The 20,153-nt window shown below is 36.0% G+C and overlaps 7 protein-coding genes and 1 non-coding gene across 8 annotated transcripts; 4 read left to right on the plus strand and 4 right to left on the minus strand.

Moving 5' to 3' along the window:
• Window positions 1-138: 138 nt before the first annotated feature.
• SOCG_03642 (GatB/YqeY domain-containing protein) lies at window positions 139-1,288 on the plus strand. The gene is made up of 3 exons (XM_013162130.1): window positions 139-306; window positions 355-440; window positions 581-1,288. Exons 1-3 carry the CDS (start codon window positions 237-239, stop codon window positions 782-784), a joined length of 360 nt encoding a protein of 119 aa, XP_013017584.1. The 5' UTR covers window positions 139-236; the 3' UTR covers window positions 785-1,288.
• A 27-nt stretch (window positions 1,289-1,315) lies between these two features.
• Window positions 1,316-4,858, plus strand: SOCG_03643 (lon protease Lon1). Its single transcript, XM_013162131.1, has one exon. It carries the CDS (start codon window positions 1,592-1,594, stop codon window positions 4,718-4,720), a length of 3,129 nt encoding a protein of 1,042 aa, XP_013017585.1. The 5' UTR covers window positions 1,316-1,591; the 3' UTR covers window positions 4,721-4,858.
• A 295-nt stretch (window positions 4,859-5,153) lies between these two features.
• Window positions 5,154-6,050, plus strand: SOCG_03644 (ADP-ribosylation factor Alp41; the record flags this gene model as incomplete). The annotated part of the gene is made up of 6 exons (XM_013162132.1): window positions 5,154-5,257; window positions 5,355-5,392; window positions 5,478-5,550; window positions 5,626-5,740; window positions 5,784-5,864; window positions 5,907-6,050. The coding sequence occupies 6 exons, from the start codon at window positions 5,154-5,156 to the stop codon at window positions 6,048-6,050; spliced, it is 555 nt and encodes a 184-aa protein (XP_013017586.1).
• SOCG_03645 (AMP binding enzyme) lies at window positions 5,981-10,711 on the minus strand (the record flags this gene model as incomplete). Its single annotated transcript, XM_013162133.1, has 7 exons — window positions 5,981-6,158; window positions 6,204-6,422; window positions 6,466-6,827; window positions 6,872-7,089; window positions 7,131-7,346; window positions 7,389-10,521; window positions 10,562-10,711. The coding sequence occupies 7 exons, from the start codon at window positions 10,709-10,711 to the stop codon at window positions 5,981-5,983; spliced, it is 4,476 nt and encodes a 1,491-aa protein (XP_013017587.1).
• A 409-nt stretch (window positions 10,712-11,120) lies between these two features.
• SOCG_16173 lies at window positions 11,121-11,202 on the minus strand. The gene has a single exon. It is a non-coding gene; the product is annotated as a tRNA-Val (tRNA).
• A 627-nt stretch (window positions 11,203-11,829) lies between these two features.
• SOCG_03646 (sterol 24-C-methyltransferase Erg6) lies at window positions 11,830-13,482 on the plus strand. The gene has a single exon (XM_013162134.1). It carries the CDS (start codon window positions 12,119-12,121, stop codon window positions 13,247-13,249), a length of 1,131 nt encoding a protein of 376 aa, XP_013017588.1. The 5' UTR covers window positions 11,830-12,118; the 3' UTR covers window positions 13,250-13,482.
• Window positions 13,477-14,146, minus strand: SOCG_03647 (BolA domain UV induced protein Uvi31). The gene has a single exon (XM_013162135.1). The coding sequence runs from the start codon at window positions 13,830-13,832 to the stop codon at window positions 13,518-13,520; it is 315 nt and encodes a 104-aa protein (XP_013017589.1). The 5' UTR covers window positions 13,833-14,146; the 3' UTR covers window positions 13,477-13,517.
• Window positions 14,114-17,601, minus strand: SOCG_03648 (transcription factor TFIIH complex subunit Rad15). Its single transcript, XM_013162136.1, has one exon. The coding sequence runs from the start codon at window positions 16,594-16,596 to the stop codon at window positions 14,284-14,286; it is 2,313 nt and encodes a 770-aa protein (XP_013017590.1). The 5' UTR covers window positions 16,597-17,601; the 3' UTR covers window positions 14,114-14,283.
• Between the last annotated feature and the right edge of the window lie 2,552 nt (window positions 17,602-20,153).

Below are 20,153 nucleotides of genomic sequence, written 5' to 3' on the forward strand. Positions count from 1 at the left end.
AAAGATCATGGGAAGAGAAAATAGAATATTTTGATAATTCAATTGCGGAACAGATATATGATTTCTTACTTTTATATAAATAAAGCAGTATTCTTATTTTATATACTCTTCTATCAATTATTTTTGTTATATCTAATTCTTTGAAATAAACTTAATACTTTCATCTGTGCTGATGCCTTTCATACACCACTTCTCATTTGGTTCGATTTTCTTCATCTTCCATTTATAAAGTCAATATGCAATCATTGTTGAGACCTGTTTTGATGCCGATGCGTTTTCAATATCGCTGCATTGCTACTAATAATGGTAAATAAAAGCTATTTCTAGGATGAAGGTTTTGTTAATGTCTTGTAGTGATGCCTGCTTTGCAATCCGAGATACGAAAAAAACTAATGGAATCCATGAGAAATAAAGACAAGAAACAGACTAGTACTATAAAGGTAAACTTCTGAACAGTTGACTGAAGACGTTTTCATCGTCGTTCTTCATTGCAAGGAAAAGATGTCTGACGCTGGAAATGTTCAACTTTCATTAAGGAAGTCATAATGTGGAAAAATTCAATACTAATTGAACCCCTTAGTTATTTTTATCTGAAATTGAAATTGCCAACAAATCTAGTCGTCCTGTCACGAATGATTCAGAAGTTATTCGACTTTTGAACAAGAGCATCAAGAAGAAAAAGCAGGCTATAGAACAGTTTCTGTCAGCAAACAGAACAGATCTTTCTGATAAAGAAAAGGATGAAGTTGCAATCTTGCAAAACTTTCTTCCCCGGGAAGCATAAATATCATCGATCATTTGACCTTTTTATTTGTTGCTTTTCTCGTAAAAATAAATTAATCCCCTCTTATGGAGCTTGTCACTATGATTGCTCTTTGCAATAGCATCTAGCATCTCAAAATGAATTTGCTTTCTTCATCTAACCTCTCTTGACTCTATAAACATATTAGGAAATAAGTGTATTACACTTTGTTCTACCGTTACTCTTGCCTTAAAATCATTAGTCTGTCTTTCTGGCTTGCTGAATAAATATATGTACAAATTTACTTCCGTCACAGGCACCTGTTCTATTACTGGATAAAGCACATCCGGAAATGAATTCAAGCATATTCAGTAGCTTTTAAATAATTAAAAAGGTCTGCTCGTTGTTTTCGTTACTTGCGGGTTTATTAGCACACAAAAATGAACCAAAGCAATCATGAACGTTGAAATAATCATTCAAAGTTTTTATATTAGAAGATACTTCCAAGAAACAAATAATTAAATTATAATCTGTACTGATGGCTGATTTAATTGCTCATTGCATAGTCTAAAAGTATGTTCTAACGTACAATATCCAGCTTATTAAACTAGAGAATTTATTTTCTAGTATAAAGCTAGCTAACTACTTTTACTATTCTACATAACAATCAATTAAGTAATAACTTCAAGTAAGTCATTTGCTGACAAACTATCGACCGTAATGTGGTGCTCATGTTCCAACTCTGCTATAACCAACTACACCTCCCATACCTAAAACAGAAGTTAGCTGTAAAAAAAATCATTTACTGTATTTACTGCCACTTGGCATTAAGTTCTCTATATAATCTTCATGATTACACGCCTTTCAAGAGCCTGTTTGAGGCGATCAGGCGCTAACCGCTGGAAACGCGAACTGTTCCATAATCCCTCGTTTTCATCTAACTTTTCTACGTCTTTCGTTGTCTCACATTCAAATATCGGTCCTTTTCGATATTCACAAACTCTTTTACGAGGTAGGGATTCGAAAAATGACAAAATACCTAAAAATGATAATGAAGCAAAAAAGTTGCCATCATCAGAGAATGTGTCACCTAAATCCAAGGAGCTTCAGTCGCATAAACAGACCTTAAAAAAGAACACAGAACGGAAAAAAGATGAAGAAGTTACAGAGTCAGGTAAAACAACTGCTAAATCATCTTCCAACAACGTGAAGGACGAAAATGAACAAGTCACTGAGTCTACTGGGTTAGAAAACTCTGGAAAAAAGAAAGACTCATCTAAAAATGCTATACCAGAAGTATATCCTCAATTGCTGGCTTTACCTATTGTTCGGAGGCCATTGTTCCCTGGCTTTTATAAAGCAATTGTCACTAAGGATCCATCTGTTTCAGAGGCAATTAAGGAATTAGTCAAGAAAAGACAACCCTATATTGGTGCTTTTCTTCACAAGGATGAAAACGCAGACACCGATGTAATAACAGATATTAACCAAGTTTATCCGGTAGGTGTTTTTGCTCAAATTACAAGTATTTTTCCTACAAAAAATGCAGGTGAAACAGCTCTTACGGCTGTTCTTTATCCCCATAGACGTATACGCATAACAGAATTAATACCTCCTAAGGATCACGTTGTTCCTATTGCAGAATCCAAAGAACTCAAACAGGCAGATAATCCCAAAGAAATAACTACTGCTCGCAAAAACAAAGATGAATCTGATGCGGAAAGCACAGCTTCTATGTTACAAGATTTTAATGTTTCTGTGGTTAATGTCGAAAATGTTTACAATCTTCCTTTTAATCGTCAGAATCCAGTGATTAAAGCACTCACTGGTGAAATTATGAGCACCTTTAAGGAAATTGCAGCCTTAAGTCATATTTTCCGTGAACAAATTGCTAATTTTTCAATCTCTACAGGAACAAGCAATGTCTTTGATGAACCTGCTAGATTGGCAGATTTTACTGCTGCAGTTTGCTCTACCGCCCTTCAGGACTTACAAGGTGTCTTAGAGGCTCAGAATATTGAAGAGCGATTAGAAAAAGCTCTAATAATTTTAAAACAAGAGCTTACCAATGCTCAACTGCAAAGTAAAATTAGCAGAGATGTTGAACAAAAATTGTCTCAGCGTCAGAAAGAATTTATATTAATGGAGCAAATGAAGGGGATTAAGAGAGAACTCGGCCATGATGACCCTAAAGAGTCGTTACTTAACGAATTTAAAAAAAGAGCCGAGGAGACGGAAATGCCTGAACATGTGAAAAAAGTTTTCAATGATGAGCTTTCTAAGTTTCAACATCTGGAACCAATGGCTGCTGAGTATAATGTTACTCGCAATTATTTAGACTGGATAACTCAATTACCATGGGGTAAAAAGTCACCCGAAAACTTTGACATTCAATATGCCAGAGATATTCTGGATAGAGATCATTATGGTCTGAAAGACGTGAAAGATCGCATCCTTGAGCTTGTTGCAGTCGGTAAATTAAGAGGTACCATGCAAGGAAGAATAATTTGCTTGGTAGGACCTCCTGGTGTAGGTAAAACATCTGTTGGTAAATCAATTGCATCTGCACTAAATCGGGAATTCTTTAGATTTAGTGTTGGTGGTCTCACTGACGTCGCTGAAATTAAAGGACACCGTCGTACTTATATTGGCGCCATGCCTGGTAAGGTTGTACAAGCCTTGAAGAAAGTACAGACAGAAAATCCTTTGATCCTAATTGATGAAATCGATAAAGTTGGAAAAAGTCATCAAGGTGATCCACATAGTGCTTTACTTGAACTTTTAGATTCTGAACAGAATTCTGCTTTTTTGGACCACTACATGGATATGACTTTAGATGTTTCCTCAGTTTTGTTCGTTTGTACTGCTAATACCATTGATACGATTCCTCCTCCTTTGCTAGATCGCATGGAAGTTATTGACGTATCAGGTTATGTGGAAATAGAAAAGCTTCACATTGCCAGAGATTATTTAATTCCCCAAACTAAAAAAAATTGCGGATTAAAGGACGCGAATGTAACAATGTCTGATAACGCGATTAGAGGCTTAATTCAGTTTTATTGTCACGAAAGCGGCGTACGAAATTTGAAGAAATCAATTGAAAAAATTTTCCGAAAAACATCATATCAAATTGTCCAAAAAATTGGAGACGGAAACGAAAATACTGTTAAAGAAACACAAGAAGTTTCCGCAAAAACAGAGCAAGATGAAGCAAAGAGTACGGATCAAGCTGCTGATCGTTCATCTGTTGCTCCTCTTACTGTACCAAACGAAATTAAGGTTGATATAGACGAAAAAGATTTGATTGACTATCTTGGGCCTCCAATACACACCTCACCTCGTCTTTATGATAGGACGCCAAATGGAGTAGTAATGGGTCTGGCTTGGACACCAATGGGTGGTGTACCATTGTATGTTGAAACCATTGTTAAGAACATCTTGTCTGCTGCTTCTGCTCCTTCATTAGAAAGAACTGGCCAACTTGGTGATGTTATGAAGGAATCTTCAGAGTTATCCTATTCCTTCTGTAAAAGCTTCTTATCTAAGAATTTCCCGAACAACAAGTTCTTTGAGCATGCTCGTTTACATATGCATTGTCCAGAAGGATCTATATCAAAAGACGGCCCCTCTGCTGGTATTACCATGGCTACCTCATTATTATCATTAGCCTTGAGCATGCCTGTGCCCGCTACTACTGCAATGACAGGCGAGCTGACCTTAACTGGCAAAGTTCTTCGAATTGGTGGTTTAAGAGAGAAAGCCGTTGCTGCCAAGTTATCAGGTATAAACGAAATTTTATTCCCAAAAGGTAATATAGCCGATTGGGAACAACTTCCTGATTATGTTAAGGAAGGCTTAACAGGTGTTCCTGTTGAATGGTATGATGATGTATTTAAGAAGATTTTCCCTAATATCAACATTGAGGAATGTAACAATCTTTGGCCTACTTTAACGACTAGTGCTTCTAGTCAAAAGTGATTCTCATTTTTTGTACAAAGACGATGTTTTTGTCATTTTACATAGCTTACGAACTTTTATTTCCTTTGTTTACTGTTCATGAATAGAGATAGTAATGCTAATGATCCATACTTCCTGGAGTTGTAAGAAATGTTGCTATGATAAGTTCATCTTTCATTTATTCCATTAAGTGTAGGTTCCACGACGAACGTTTCGTGTCAAGCTATTTAGCATATATACTTGAATTGCTCTGAGTTAATCAATCAAAGACACCAACATGGTGCAGTTATTAGGGTAATAAAGTAATGATTGATCTGTTTGAAATTCATTTGAAAGTTATCGATTGCAGAGTAATTTCAGAAAATATAATTCAACGAATGTGATTACTTTACACCGGTGCCTTCAATTCAACCGTATATTTTAGAAGTTTTCTACTAGTTACTTTTCGTGTAAAATGGGAAGAAAAACAATAAAACCCTCGAACAACCATCAAAGCGCCATTAAGCAGACTTGCTTTACTGTAAACAACCTGCACCGAAAATTACAAAAAGCCGATGGGTTTATTAACTATACTACGAAAGCAGAAATGGAAAGAAAAAGAGGCTAGAGTTCTATTGTTGTATGTATTTGTTAATCAGTAAAAAATAAAGGAAAGATCCAAGACTGACCTACAAAGAGGTTTAGACAATGCAGGTAAAACGACTATCTTAAAGCGCCTTTTAAACGAAAACGTATTTAGAAAAATTATTTTCTTTTTGATTTTATACTTATTTTTTAGACAAATACTGTATCTCCTACGTTCGGGTTCCAGATACGTACTATAAACGTGGAAGAACTACAATTGACAATTTGTAAGTCATTGGAGTACTGAAAACATGGTATTCTAATATAGTAGGGGATATAGGAGGCCAGAAAACGTTACGAAGTTTTTGGAAGAATTATTTCGAGTCCACAGAGGCCATTGTTTGGGTCGTAGATAGCCTTGATGAATCAAGATTAAAAGAATGCGAGCATCAATTACATGAACTGTTGTTAGAAGAGGTAAGCTATCATTTACTTGAAAAGAAACTAAATATTTCCTAAGAAATTACTCAATGTAAGCCTGTTAATTCTTGCAAATAAGTCCGATGCTGCTGGATCTCTAAACGCCAAGACAATAGAACAGGTACGTTGCAAGTTCATTCCCTTGTTCCTAACTTCTTTATAGCTATTACACCTGAATGACTTGAAATCTAGACACTACTGTATTTTTTCGGTATCCGCTTTAACTGGAGAAGGTATTCAAGAAGCTATAAAGTGGTTAGCCTCTGATTTACGGGAAAGTAAAATGGGACTATTATCAAACCGATAAAAATTAAACTCACCTGCGGTGCTTTCGCTGTTAACGTAGAAATCGTCGCTTCTTTGGGAATGATTAGAGGACGTTTCTTGACTTATCGAAAAGACCTTAGCTATATTTCTTCAAAAAGTCAGCTTTTATGATAATTATATCCATCGTCCTTACATTCTACCCGTGATCCATTTTTTCAACATTTCGCTTCGTCTTTTTTCTCCGGTAGCCCAACGCAGTAATATACCTTGAGGAACAAATACAACGTTATCAACTATAACCTTGTGAGTTACCAAAACGGTGGAAACTATAGTTGGAACAAGACTTGTTAGTTTCTGCATGTTATGAACTTCAACTAGCAGCGTTAATTGATCCGCTGCATTGAAAATCAAACTGTTCTTTGTTAATTAAATGACTTTTTCGATGTTTTGCTTACCATCCTTCTTTACAGATATTGGGATGTACCTGTTCAACTGTTTCTTCGATATCAGAGGCAAAATGGTTCAAACCGTTCTTTTCGAATGTATTCCAAATAGCGCCTAAAATGTAAAGAATTTTTGAGAATTTCTCAGAACTCTCTGAGCCTAATGATTTAGGGTGAATAAATCCTAAATATCCAGTTCTGAAATATTGTTTTTTTAAGTTTTCTTCAGTAAGTAACTCAGACCCAACATTTCGATGATCAAATGTGCAATACGACCCGCGCCTTGCAGCAATCCAAATTTCTCCCACTTCTCCTTCATTGCAAATGCGTTTTGATTCGGGATGGACTACACAAATATCGTTTTGCAAACAATTCTGTTGATGGTTAACAAGTTCACGCACTTATTCAAACGACTTACAGTCCCCAAACCATATATGGTGTTTGCTTTGTTAAAGTTATCTCCTTTTAAAGTAATCAATCCTTTCTTTAAATCATTAGTATCAAAATCGCTCTTCATGTCATTAATGCCTAATTCATCACTCCAGCAGATTAATGGGTTTAGTGGGTGACAATAAGCGAGTTTTATCATTTCAGTTTTAAGATTTAATCGAAACATATTATCAATAATTGCTCTCACTGGTCATATTAATATAGAAAATCGACTTGAAGTCTCTTACCTTTTGAAGTTTCAATCTTTTCGTAACAAGGAACAATTATACATTTTACCATTTCGTTTAATCCTTCGTATTCACAAATTTCAGTTTTCTCGAGAGTATTTAGAAGATAGTTCATCGGCAAGACAACCTTTGGTATACGCTTGCCTAACATTGTTTGAAGAGTGATCTCTTTTTGGCAGCGATCACCAGATCGACGAACGAGGACCGTCGGTAAACCTGAAATTATTAATATAATTGAAATCACACCCAACCGCCTACCTGTATATATCCCCAAAAATGCTGTATGAAGCAAGCCAATTCCTGATCCAAACTCAATACCACCTAGAAGAGACGAGTCGTTATCACCAAGTATAAATTCTTTTTGCTCTCGACAATAATGCAGTAAATCAGAATGTGAAAAATTAACAGAGAAAGTAGAGCCATCGGTTAGTCTACTGACAGTTACTAAGGCAACCTTGTCCTTGTTATAGTGTTCTTTTGATTTCTTCGAAATCAACTTCTTTAATGGTCTTTTTGCTGTAGGCAAGTAATTTGTATTGTACATTTTGGGAACCTTCACTCGTTTTTCATTACACACCTGCTGTAAGTGATGGAAACTATCACGAGATTTAATATTGATGAAAGTACTGTCGTCGAGTAGAATAAAATTAACAGGAAATTGATCGCACAGTCGCATGATTTCTTCAATTTCCTTTACGACATGATTTACAGCGTGGATCTGAAGAGGAATAGCGCATATACCCAGAAAAAAACATCCATAAAGGGATACCACAAATTCATATGGATCATTATACAAAAGCAGTGCGTATTGATTTTGCCTGATCTTAACATTTGTTTGCATGTGCTCTACCAAAGAAGCAACTTTGTTTTCAAATGCACTCCAACTGATATTGATAGTTTGTTTAAGAACAGGCTCACAAAGGGAGAAGGAAATACCACCCGGTGATTTCCATGCTCTATTTTTGAAGAAATCCAGTATTGTAAAATAATTCAGCAGGTGATCGGTAGCTCTACTCAAAACATAATTCGGTTTAGAACAAGTTATAAACTGCTTATTCTGGTCCCCTAACAAACCTAGCCGTTCGATTTCAAGTTCTTTGGACCAAATGGATTTTGAAATAAGAGTACTAGGACTAAAATCAGGAATGGTCTCTAAATAAAACTTGTAATAACTTACTGGTAGAGTTCCAGATAAAAAAGAAACTCTGCAATTTTCTGGACTAATTGTTTGACTTTCTGAGAAACGAGTTCTGGGCAATGATTTAGATGGAGTAATTAAAACGCATAAGACATCAATACCAAAAACCGATTTCATACAGTTGTATGTATTCTCAGCGATTTTATTTAAAGAATCCGTTAAAGAGCCATCATCTTCAATCGTGTTCACAAGGTGAACATAAGATGGTTTTAGCAAAGGACTCTCAAGTATAATAACTGGATGAGCGTAATCATTAATTTTAATATCGATAACAACACCATCAAAAATCCAAGGAGTAAGATTGATCAATGTCTTCATCAGATAGAAAGAATGGTATGTTCTGCTTTCTATAGTCACTAGACCACCTTCTAGGACCTGTTTGCTTAACTGAAGTTGCTCATTTTCATAACCAAGAATAAAAATTTTTTTATTGTAAAGAAATCCTTTAAGCCCAGAATCTAGGAAAACATCGCTTGCCTGACTAGAGTCAGTACTTACTTTATGCGAGGCATATAAAGTACTCCCTTCTTCCAAGTAAATAGGAAGACAATTTGAATAGACCCATAAATTACCAATTTTCCCTTCCTCGCATATTTCCTGAGTTGGATTGCTAACTATTGCGACAGAAGACTCTGGAATCGGGTACCAAAAAGGAGATAGGCAAAGTATGTCGTTAGCTGAATACTTTCCTATTTCGAGGAAAGGTATTATATCGACCAATCCTTTCTCAATGGATTCTCGAAGAACTAAAATTTCTTGGTGACACTCGTCGTCTTCCGTTCTTCCCATATGTTGCTCGTTGGAATTAATCATCCAATCTTTGAATGAGACTGGAATGCCTCCAAATTTTTGTAAGCAAAGCAGAGGAGTGATCACCTCCTTTGAATTTGTATTTCCTAAAGGATATAGCCATCTGTCAGATGCTATCATCTTGAATTCTGGATCGACAACTGTACATTCCACCATGCAGATTTTAAGATTCGAAAGATCAGGAATATAATTTTTCTTGTAATGCAGTGTAGACATTGGATCTTCTTGATAATTATATATTGTTTGTTTTAAGCTTGCATAATCGAAAAGCGCATGGCTAACTCGATACTTACTTAGAATATATACCAATAAACCAGGGGTTTTTAATACCTCTGTTTCACAAAAGATAGTTTGATACCCAGAAAACATAGCATTAAAGACACCCATAATGAGACCCAACATATTATGAGGTTGAAAGTTGGTTATAAAGTTATCTCCAGTAGATTGCACATCGACAGATACGCATTTCCGTCGACTTGAGGGGTGGGTTATAATTGAGGAGGTGAGACATTTGACTTGATTCATAATAGTGTGATGTTTGTATACAGCTTTCGTTGGATGTGACGGTGACTCAAATATATAGTCAATAAGAGCAACATCGTGAGGTGAAGGCTGAAAGGTCAACTGCGAATTGACTTCGACTTTGTAATGAATAAAATCAGTAGATTTCCACCATTCAATTTCATCTTTACTTCCTAATTCGGAGTCCTTCACAAAAATTCGGAAAGTAGACTCAGTAGTAAAAGCAACTTTAACTTTCTCATTTTTTACAACACAAGCTAGTTGGTGCAGTGATAGGGACGGATGAACCGGAAGGACGATGAGACCCAGAAGAAGACAGCCAAACAAGCTTATAAGATATTCGGCCAATTCCAGTTTTCGATAGTATAGGATCACCTTCGTACCTGGCAGCAGACCAACCTGTTTTTTAACAACCTTTGCAACCCGAGTAACCTTATTGAAGAACTTTTCCCAGGAGAACTGCGATATTTCTCTTCCTTTCTTGCCCAAAAAAATATGAGCAATGGCCTTCGGGTTGATATGACTACGGTAAGAAAGGACATCCAGGATTGTTTGGAAATTTAACATCGAAAAAGATGGATTTTTTGGATCATTAATTTCAAACTTGGCCTTTCGTTGAACCGTGTACTGTAAATGAGGATTTTGCTTAGTAGAGAAAATGTCCTTAACTAGCTTTCGCGAAATTTTCTTCGTCAATGCGAATTTCTTACAACGAATCTCTTCCTCATCAATTTTCAAAATGAGATTCATTTGGTTTTTGTTAAATTGATTCATGACATCTTGGTATTTTGAACCTAAAGCTGGATGAATCTTTATGTTTTCGAGTTTTTTTGTGAATTGAATGGTAATATTTTCGTTTAGCTAAACAAGAGTTAGTAATAAAACGAGGAACCAAGTATACCTTTTGAGAAACCGTATTGCTGGACGGCTGTAATAGCTTTGATAGTTCAAATGGCTTCTCTTCATCTTTTTCTTCTTCTTCGACAAACGCATCCTCGATTGCATATAATGGTGTTTTTTTATGAAATGCAAACATATTTTTAAAGCTCATATTGGTATAACTTTTGTGTAGGAACAATGTCTGTTATGCATAAGCGCCCCTAGAATGATTTGTAAACAAACAATTCACAATGGCCGCGCAGTACACCCTTTCAGTAAACAGTCTCTTTAAAACAAAATATAATAAGATTATCGAATAGATTTAACTTACTAGGCCATAACAAGTATCCACAAATCACTTGCAAGATGAATGCTGTCAAAAAGAAAAACCAAAGAATGTCGAATTGATGAAAGCAGACCGCAGCGAAATTTGTCATCAATTGAATCAAACCACCAGCCTTTTATGCATATGGTACAAAGGACTCGTGAGCGATATTTCGAAGGCACTTCGTACAAGGTAAGTAAACTAGGAACAAGTAGAGTCGACTTTCCGTTAGATAAAAAAACATACAAAAAAATAATGCATCTACCAGGGATCGAACCTGGGACCGTCTGCGAACATATCATGTAAAGCAGAAATCATAACCACTAGACTACAGATGCTTGTTGATACTATGTTCAGGTTGCATAATATATACCAATTTGTTTAAATTGCATTGATTGAATATATGCCACTATACTTGACGAATTGTATTCAATGTAATATATATAAACAAGAAGACGTATAATTGAAGGCTGTAGCAAAATCTATTATGTTGTTTTTGAATACTTCTATAAATATCTGTTTTGTTGACTGAAAGAAGATATATATTTATTGGTGTCTTTTATGAGCATCATATAGTAATCTGTTGATAGTTGAAAGGCGGTAGTATAGGTGAAAAGATATTTCTAATACTATTTGAAAAGCAAGAAAAAAGTTTTTGTAAGACTTTCTACTGGTTTATGTACTTTCGTGTTTTTTTCCTTTGTGAACAATAACTTGCAAGCCGACAAACTTCGATAATGGATACAGTTAACTACATAACTCGAGTTTGCTTACAATGAATGCATAATTACTTTGTTATTATAGAATACTTTACCCAAATTTTCTAGTGTTAAGAGTAGTAAACAAACATGTAACAGTCAAAGAAGTTGTATAGATCAAGGAAAACCCGCTATTCTATTAAATCTAAACACAAAGATTTTATAACATTTCATGTTTTAGTATTTTAATTATAGGCTATATCAGTTGAAGAATCGTACCATTTCTAGGATATCGCAGTCTTGCACACACTTATGCTAACGTCGCGCCAATCTTCCTCCAACCACCACCTCCTTCTTTAGAAGAGTATTCTCTTATAAATTACCTGAATCAAACAATCTTTGGTGTTATCACTGATTCAGGATTTTCATTCTTTAAAACAACTTCTTTCACTCGTTCCTCTGGTTCCTTTTAAGAAAGATTTTACTCAAGGACGCAATAACTGTCTTAATTACAACATAGAAGTTCTTAAACCCCCTATTCGAAAACTAATAGACCATGGCCGCCTCCACCTCTGCTATAAATCAAGATCAAGAGTTATCTCACCGTTTACATGGAAAAGACGGTGAAACCAAGACCGGGCTTTCTGCTATTGCTTCTAAAGATATCCAAGAACAAAAGAAGAAGCTCTCAGAATACTTTCAGTTTTGGGATAAGGGCTATAAGGATGAATCCCAAGATGACCGCGATGTGCGTGTAAGTGACTATAAGAAATTGGTCAATAACTACTATGACTTGGCCACGGATTTGTATGAATATGGCTGGTGCCAAAGCTTCCATTTCTCTCGTTTCTATAAAGGAGAAGCTTTTGCCCAAAGTATAGCACGCCATGAGCATTATTTGGCTCATCGTATGGGAATTACTCCGGATTCTCGCGTCTTGGACGTGGGTTGTGGTGTTGGTGGTCCTGCCCGAGAGATCACTGAATTTACCGGATGCAATTTAGTGGGTCTAAATAACAATGATTATCAAATCTCTCGTGCTGTTAATTATGCAATTAAACGTAACCTTGACAAGAAACAAGTTTTCGTTAAGGGTGATTTTATGAAGATGCCTTTTGATGACAACACATTCGATTTTGTCTATGCCATTGAAGCAACCGTTCATGCTCCAAGTTTGGAGGGAGTTTACAGTGAAATCTACCGTGTTCTTAAGCCAGGTGGTGTTTTCGGTGTATATGAGTGGGTCATGTCTGATGACTATGATAGTACCAATCCTGAACATCGCAGAATTGCTTATAACATCGAAATTGGAGATGGTATTCCCCAAATGGTACGTAAATGCGACGCCTTGGAAGCATTTAAGAAGTCCGGATTTGAGATTCTTGAACAACAGGACTTAGCCGAGAATGACAATCCTGAGTTACCTTGGTATTATCCTGTTACAGGTGACGTTACCAAATGTCAAAATGTATGGGATCTTATAACTGTTTTCCGTACTAGCACTCTTGGTAAGTTTATAACCCGCCATAGTGTTAAGGTTTTGGAACGGTTAGGAATGGTTAGCAAAGGTACTAGCGAGGTGAGTGATACTCTTGCAATCGCCCAAGATGGTTTGATCGAAGGTGGTAAAAAGAAGTTGTTTACTCCTATGTATTTAATGATCGGTAAGAAACCTGAAAAGGCTTAAGAAATTTAATTTTACTCCTCGAAGAAGGGGTGCGCTTGACACATAATCATGAAAAGCTGTACACCCTTTACATCAGTTTATGTCGAATAGATCTGATTAATATCCACTATTAGTTGCTTTATGCTTGCATAGTTGTCAGTTTTTCTTTCAACGAATAGTTTAGCAGTTTTTTAATCATAAACTTTGCATCATCACTTTATATTACTTGCTACTATTTGAATTTTAACAGAACATTCATTGTAGATTCTATGCTATCCAATATGTCAGTCTACTGCTTTTCAATTTCTTGAGGAGTCTTCGCAGATGTTATTTGCAAAGCATGTAGTCCATTCTCAAACTCATCTTTTAGAGACGAGTAAACCAGACGATGTCGCGCGACCCTTGTAAGCCCTGAAAATTTCGGTGAGATTATGTTCAGTCGAAAATGAGTTTCGTTTTTGTCTTCTAAGCTTTTCATTGCAGCATGATGAGCATGCTTGTCGCTATCGTTATATAATTCAATTTTGTTGGCCTCTAGTTTCTTACTTAGGGTACTTAAAATTCGATCATGCCTGGACATGCTGTGAAGAAATCTTTTGATCATAAAATGACTTTTTATATTTTATTTCGTGAAAAACCTTTAGGAAGATTTGTTATAGAACCTTGAGCAATATAGAGTGATCTTTTGATCTTAGGAGGTAACGTGCAAGGAATGTCAATTATAGATATGAAGCTTGACGGTAACTATTTAGTATTATGAAAGACATCAATTTATTTTTCATATGATAAAAAAGGTTCATAGATTACTACTGTACAAACAAGAAATACAATAGAGTCATGATTAGTGACTTTTGAAAGCTTTATTGAAAACTACGGATCAAGGTAGTTTGGTTGGATACAAAACAATTTCGTACAGTATACCCATCATTATTAGAGGTTTCATTTTTCATGATTTATTTTTATTTTTTTTTTTTTCTTGATAAAGTTTTGAAATTTGGGGTTTCCTCATTAAGTAAACTAGTATACAAGTGATAAATTATCATAATTCATTTGATTTATGTCATGTCGATATCCATTTCTTCGTCATGTTTTTCAGTTTCAGCTGTCTTCATTTTAAGACTTTTCTTTTGATGACTTTGTAAATCCTCGAAACTCCACCAGGATATTCCCTCCTGATCAGCGGTAGTGAACGGTTGTGCCATACTTCTTAAAAACTTTTTAGATAACGCGATAGACATATCGGTACTCAAATTTGTAGCACCCTCCGTTATGTACTGCTGAATCCACTTGGGCAACTTCGTCCGTTTATCGGACCGACCGTAACGCTTGTCGGCCAGAACCATGATACCATGATCGTCTTTACCACGTAATACACGGCCTAGACACTGAGCAGCGTGTCGCATGGCATCGAAGGTCAAAAAATCGGCTTCCCGAATTTGATACGTGTCTCTTAAGAATTCTAAACGGGCTTTTAGAATCCTACTTTCTGTGTACTGGTAAGGAATACCAAACATAATGACAGCTCTTCCATAATGATGGTCAAAATCGACTCCCTCCGAAACTTTTCCTCGGGCTACAGAAAGTAACACTGCACCACGGCCATTACTGCACGCTGCACGGTAAGTTTCCAAAGCCAAAGTCGTTTCATGCGGATCTGGGGTTTCTACTAAAATTAATTTGTATTTCCACACTTCGTCTAATATACCCATGCTTTGCCAGCTGGAGACGATACTTTCCAAATATAAATAACTGGGAAAGAATGCGACTAGTCCATCGGGAACTATTTTTGAGTATTCGATCAATATGTTACCATAATTCCTAACGACGCTTGGGTCATTACGAGCTTCAAACTTGGATGATATGGAAACTTGATCACCGCCTCTGGTTATGACCATAGGCAGAAAACAGTTCCTTGCCAAAGACATACCGTAAGATTCTTGAATAACGGAGTTGAATTGAAGCATTTTCGGATACATGTCAAGGGGAGACAGCGTACCACTTGTGATGATTACGGAACGGAATCTGTCAAATACGGGTTTGATGGCTATAGCGGCATCTAAACAGGAAAAATGAAGAATCGGGTTGGGCACGGTAGCATTTTCAGTTTCGAATGGTTCTAAAATTAAGACAAAACCGCGTTCATAGGTAGAAACGAGAGTAGCAAAGGTTGCAACTTGTTGTAACGATTGAAAATCGTCAACAGCGGCAATTTGCAATGCACGGACGAGACTGTTTAATCTTTCAGCGCAGAATCGAAGCGGTTTTGCATCAATAAATGTCAAATCTTTTACGTGTTGCAAAAAAGAAGTCGGGGTTTCAGCAATTACATGAAGAACTTTCATACGAGTCTTTAGATATTCAACAAATCTCTTTAAAAAGGCAACAAAATGCTCAGCACGGCGAATATTACCGGGAACAGCTTCCTGCAATAGGTCCTCGGGTAAGACGGGGTTTGACATGAATTGCTCCTCATCGGAAGCGGTATTAGCACCTTGAAGACCGCTTACGAGCTTTTGATATTCATCCTGAAGTTTTTTCGCATCAGACTGCTTAACTTCGTTTACCTTTTGTTCCAGAGCTTGTACACCGCGGGTAGCTTTTCGCAAAGAGGAATCAGTCAAATCGATACTAAGAGATTCTATACATACGTTATCGATATTATGAGCCTCATCGAAAACAACAATGCAGTCTTTACTAAGTTCTTTGGAAACTCGTTCAGCAATTTTTGGGTCCAATAAATAGTGATAGGAATAGATAATAACATTGCAAAAAGGAAGCATTCGACGGACGGTGAAGTAAGGACAGCGAACATGTTTTGTACCATAGTCAGTAATATCGTCAAGAGTCCAAACGCCATTTGGGACCAAACTATGGGGTTCCAAGTCCTCCAAATTTTCATGGAAATCACATAGCTGCACGTCCATGCCGGCTTGTTTTTGCTCCTTGACAAAACCGGCAGTCATAGATCGGCAACGTGCATCAACAACGTTTCCGTTCTTTTCGCGGCGTACAGAGGGATGGAGACATAAATTTTTACGACTGGACAAACCGAGACCAAGAAATGGTTCTTCATAGCCAAGCTGAGAGGTACGGTATTGCATAAGTCGCTTCAATTCTGCCAAAGCTTTGTCAATCTCCGACATGGTACGGGAGCAATAAATAAGTTTGCGATGCTCGGGGTAATGGGATTGATAAGAGATAATCAGAGACAACAAGGAAATAGTCTTTCCGGTTCCTGAAGGCATCTCTAGTAAAGCGGCACCACCAGCGTCTAGAGAGTGCTTTAAATCGCACATATATTGGTACTGTTCAGGGTATATACGGGGATAGGGAAAGAGCACAGGAAGGTCATCGATGTAAAACTTCATTATAGGGAATTTGAAAAGATAACAACGTAAAAGAGATCAAGAAAAGAATGGGAAATGTAAGGTCTGAGAGAAATAGGAATCAAATTTGTTTAGCAAGTCGCGGTGTCAGAGCACAGAGACAAATAAAAAACTGTAATTGTGATGGAGAGTTTATTAGAAATTGGCTATTTATTACAAATACAAGGAAAACGAGAGAAGAATGCCAACAGATGCCAAAAAAAAAGCAAAGGGATGTCGTAGTCCTAATTATGGATGGTAACAGAAAAGAAATGAAACCGACTAAAGAAACCCACAAACGCACACCAAAAAGAAATAATTACCAAGACTTTGGAAGCAGGTTTAAAATTTAAATAAAAAAAAAAAGAAAAAAGATGAAAAATAAGAAATGGATAGATTGTCTCCCCGGCTCTTCCTCAAGCAAATGATGCCCAGCTTGGGGTGGTAGTAGTAGCTAGGAAGGAAGATGGGGGTTTGCTTTGTTCCTAGTGACCACTACTAGTACTATGTGGGGGTAAGGTAAGGTCGGGCAAGGTAAGGGAAGAGTAAAGCAGGTAGTTTATGAAAGAGGAAAAAGAACGTGTGACCCCCACTAGGAATTATAATGTGGTGGGATCCTAGACAGTGAATGAAGGAGGAATTGAGTAAGAGATTTCAAGTTGGGAATGGACGGTAGTAATGATGAGAAACCAACCAAAGAGAAAACGAAAAAGAGGATTTTTTTCTGAATTGGGTACATTTTTTTTTGTGATGAAAGAAGCACGTTTTATGTGAGGTTATTCATTGTACCTGTTCATTAATATGATTTTTGTATTCATATTATGATCTTGAAAGTACCAGAGGTTGTTGGATGCTGCTACAAGGTGGTTATTTCATTGCAACAAAAGCTGCAACTTTGAATTGAATAGTTATTGTTTTGGGTTGTTTACTTTTGGTGTTTAATATTTGGGGCCAGAACAAGGTCGAAAGATTGCAACAGGACCTATGACTAAATACATTATATAGCAAGAAGAGCATAATTAGTGAAAGAGGCTCCATAAAGAAATAAATTACAAATTAAAAAATAATATAAAATAAATTAAATTAAAGCAAAACATGTGTCGTATCAGTCAGTCATTTACCACATCATTTGACAACATCATCTTATTCCGCAATAGTCTAAGCACCGAGGTTGGCTATGATTAGTGTATCGGAGAAGGAATTTACAAGCAAGCGAGTATGAAATGAAGGCTACATACATAACAGATGGTCAACAGACAAGACTTTTATGGGTGCATGATGAAAACTAGGAAAAAAGGAGAAATTGAATGGAAAGGAATGGAATGGAATGAAATGAAATCATAAGACAATAAAAAGAAAAAAAGAACCGTTTTTTTTTCTTAATGAATTCATGAGTTTGAAAAAGAAAAGAAAATCATTTTACATAAAGTGTATACGAAATTTCATTGTTTACATTTCAAAATGAATGATGACATGGTTTCTATTTCCTTGTATTCATCATCATCACCATTATAATAATAATGAAAATAACAAGAGTAGAGAAATACCAGTGACCGGGTTCTAGTCATGATTGCAGTAAAAGAAATTTGAAATGAAAAAATCATTACTGGACCATGGTTAACAAATAGGACATGAGATCCAGCCGTTCTTTTTTTTTTTTTTTTTTTTTATCTTCTTTTTTGTTTGTTGAGCTCAGATCTTGATTTCAACACTTGAAAATTTCGATAGGTTTAAAGAGTTCTATACATGGAATATACACTCGGTGATTGAAGTCAATCCTACGTAGGGATGCAATTTTCATAGCGAATAATGGACCCTGTTCATGGCAAAGTACATAGAAAGGAGGACAACACCATCCAAACAAAGTGAAGCCAGTAAACACAAGAACCGGATTCGCTAATTTTCGTCCTTTCCCTCTTTTCCTTTTTTGTCTTTTGGTATCAAAAGGAACCATACATGCATCCATGGAAACAGGATTTGCTTACAAATTTTAACAAAGGAATCATGACATTTCTATATCCAGCAAGAAACGTTGTATGCGAGGGAATTCAACAAAAGAGAATAAAAAATGAAATGAAATGAAATTAAATTAAATTAAATTAAATTAACAAAATGAACTGAAATTTTAGAACAGAAAACAAAACATAAGCTAAATCATCATATGAATCAAATCCTTTCTACCGAAAAGCCAACCAAAATTTTTTAATTATATCTTTATGGTCAGATTGTTTACCAACTACAGCCACTTGCACTGCACTTGCATGGTCTAGCACTCATTCCCATTCCCATGACATGGGTCATACAACAGTCCAGTGTCAAACAAACGAGAAATCTTTCTTTAAAAAATTATTAGACTGCTAGTAATAGAAAACAGAATCCATTTACATGTTGATTTAGAAAAGGAAGAAGAATACGAACATAATTGAAATAATAATAATAATAAAATAAAATAAAAAAAAAAGAAAAGAAAAAGTCAATTTTATCTCGAAAAAACCTCATCAATAAACAAAATAATTAAACACTCTGACACAAAGCATAGTGAACTAAAACTAGGCTAGACTAAGAGTAGGCTATAGGCTAGTCTTGGATTAATTTTACATCTCACTCTTGCTTGCAAGTTACAAACGAGACCCGGGAAAAACAAGAAATACGCATTAAAAAGAAAAGAAGAAGAAAAATAAATAAATAAAAGTTCTTCCGGCCTGACGACAGTACGATCACTGGAATTGCGATTCAACAACGACAACCAACACAAAACGCAAAAAGCGATTGGCATCAAGTCCCAGTAACGCGACTGGAATCAACATCGTCAACCTCACGTACATCATGTCCGGTAATTAATACGGTCGCCGGTAGCATCACTTTTTTTTTAAAGTCCTGGATTATCAAACAAAGCATTATACGTCGAGAGGCAAAATCATTCAACTATGTCTTTTTCTGCAGAGTCTTTCGAATCATTTTAAAACATCTATCTATTTCCCTTGAAAAGTAAAAACCTTTTTTTTTTTCTCTCTTCTTACTTCTCTTTTTGTTTTTGCTTTCTCTTAATTCTTCTTGTTTTTGTTCATTTACATAATTTGGAATTCATTTCTCCTTGGATTTACAAAAACAAGACCCATCGACATTGTCTTTTTGTCTCATTTCCATTGGATCTGTCGATCAACCTTTTTTTATTTTTTATCTTTTGCCTTTTTCCTTTATACTTTTGTTTTGTTATTGTTTTGCTTTGCTCTGCTCTACTCTACTCTATTCAAGCGAATTGCTTTCTTCCCTTCCCTTTTCTTTTCTTTTCTTTTCCTCTCTTTGTTTCTTATACTTACTTACGGGTTTGTATATCCATATACGCACGCCTCCCTTGATTTCGATTCTCTTCGCGGGATTTGATAAAATTTTATGTAGTGTGATTGTTTTTCCATCGTAAATTGACTACATTCCATCATAGAAAAGCCACCGAAATCTCGACCTTTTTTTTGTTTTTTTTTTTCTTTTTCTTTTTTCCTTATTCCTTTCGGCTTTTCTATCTACGTTCTTCTAGTTTGTTTTCTTGTCGTAATTTACGA

Source organism: Schizosaccharomyces octosporus, assembly GCF_000150505.1.
Source record: "Schizosaccharomyces octosporus yFS286 unplaced genomic scaffold supercont6.1, whole genome shotgun sequence".
Classification (NCBI taxonomy): Eukaryota; Fungi; Ascomycota; class Schizosaccharomycetes; order Schizosaccharomycetales; family Schizosaccharomycetaceae; genus Schizosaccharomyces; species Schizosaccharomyces octosporus.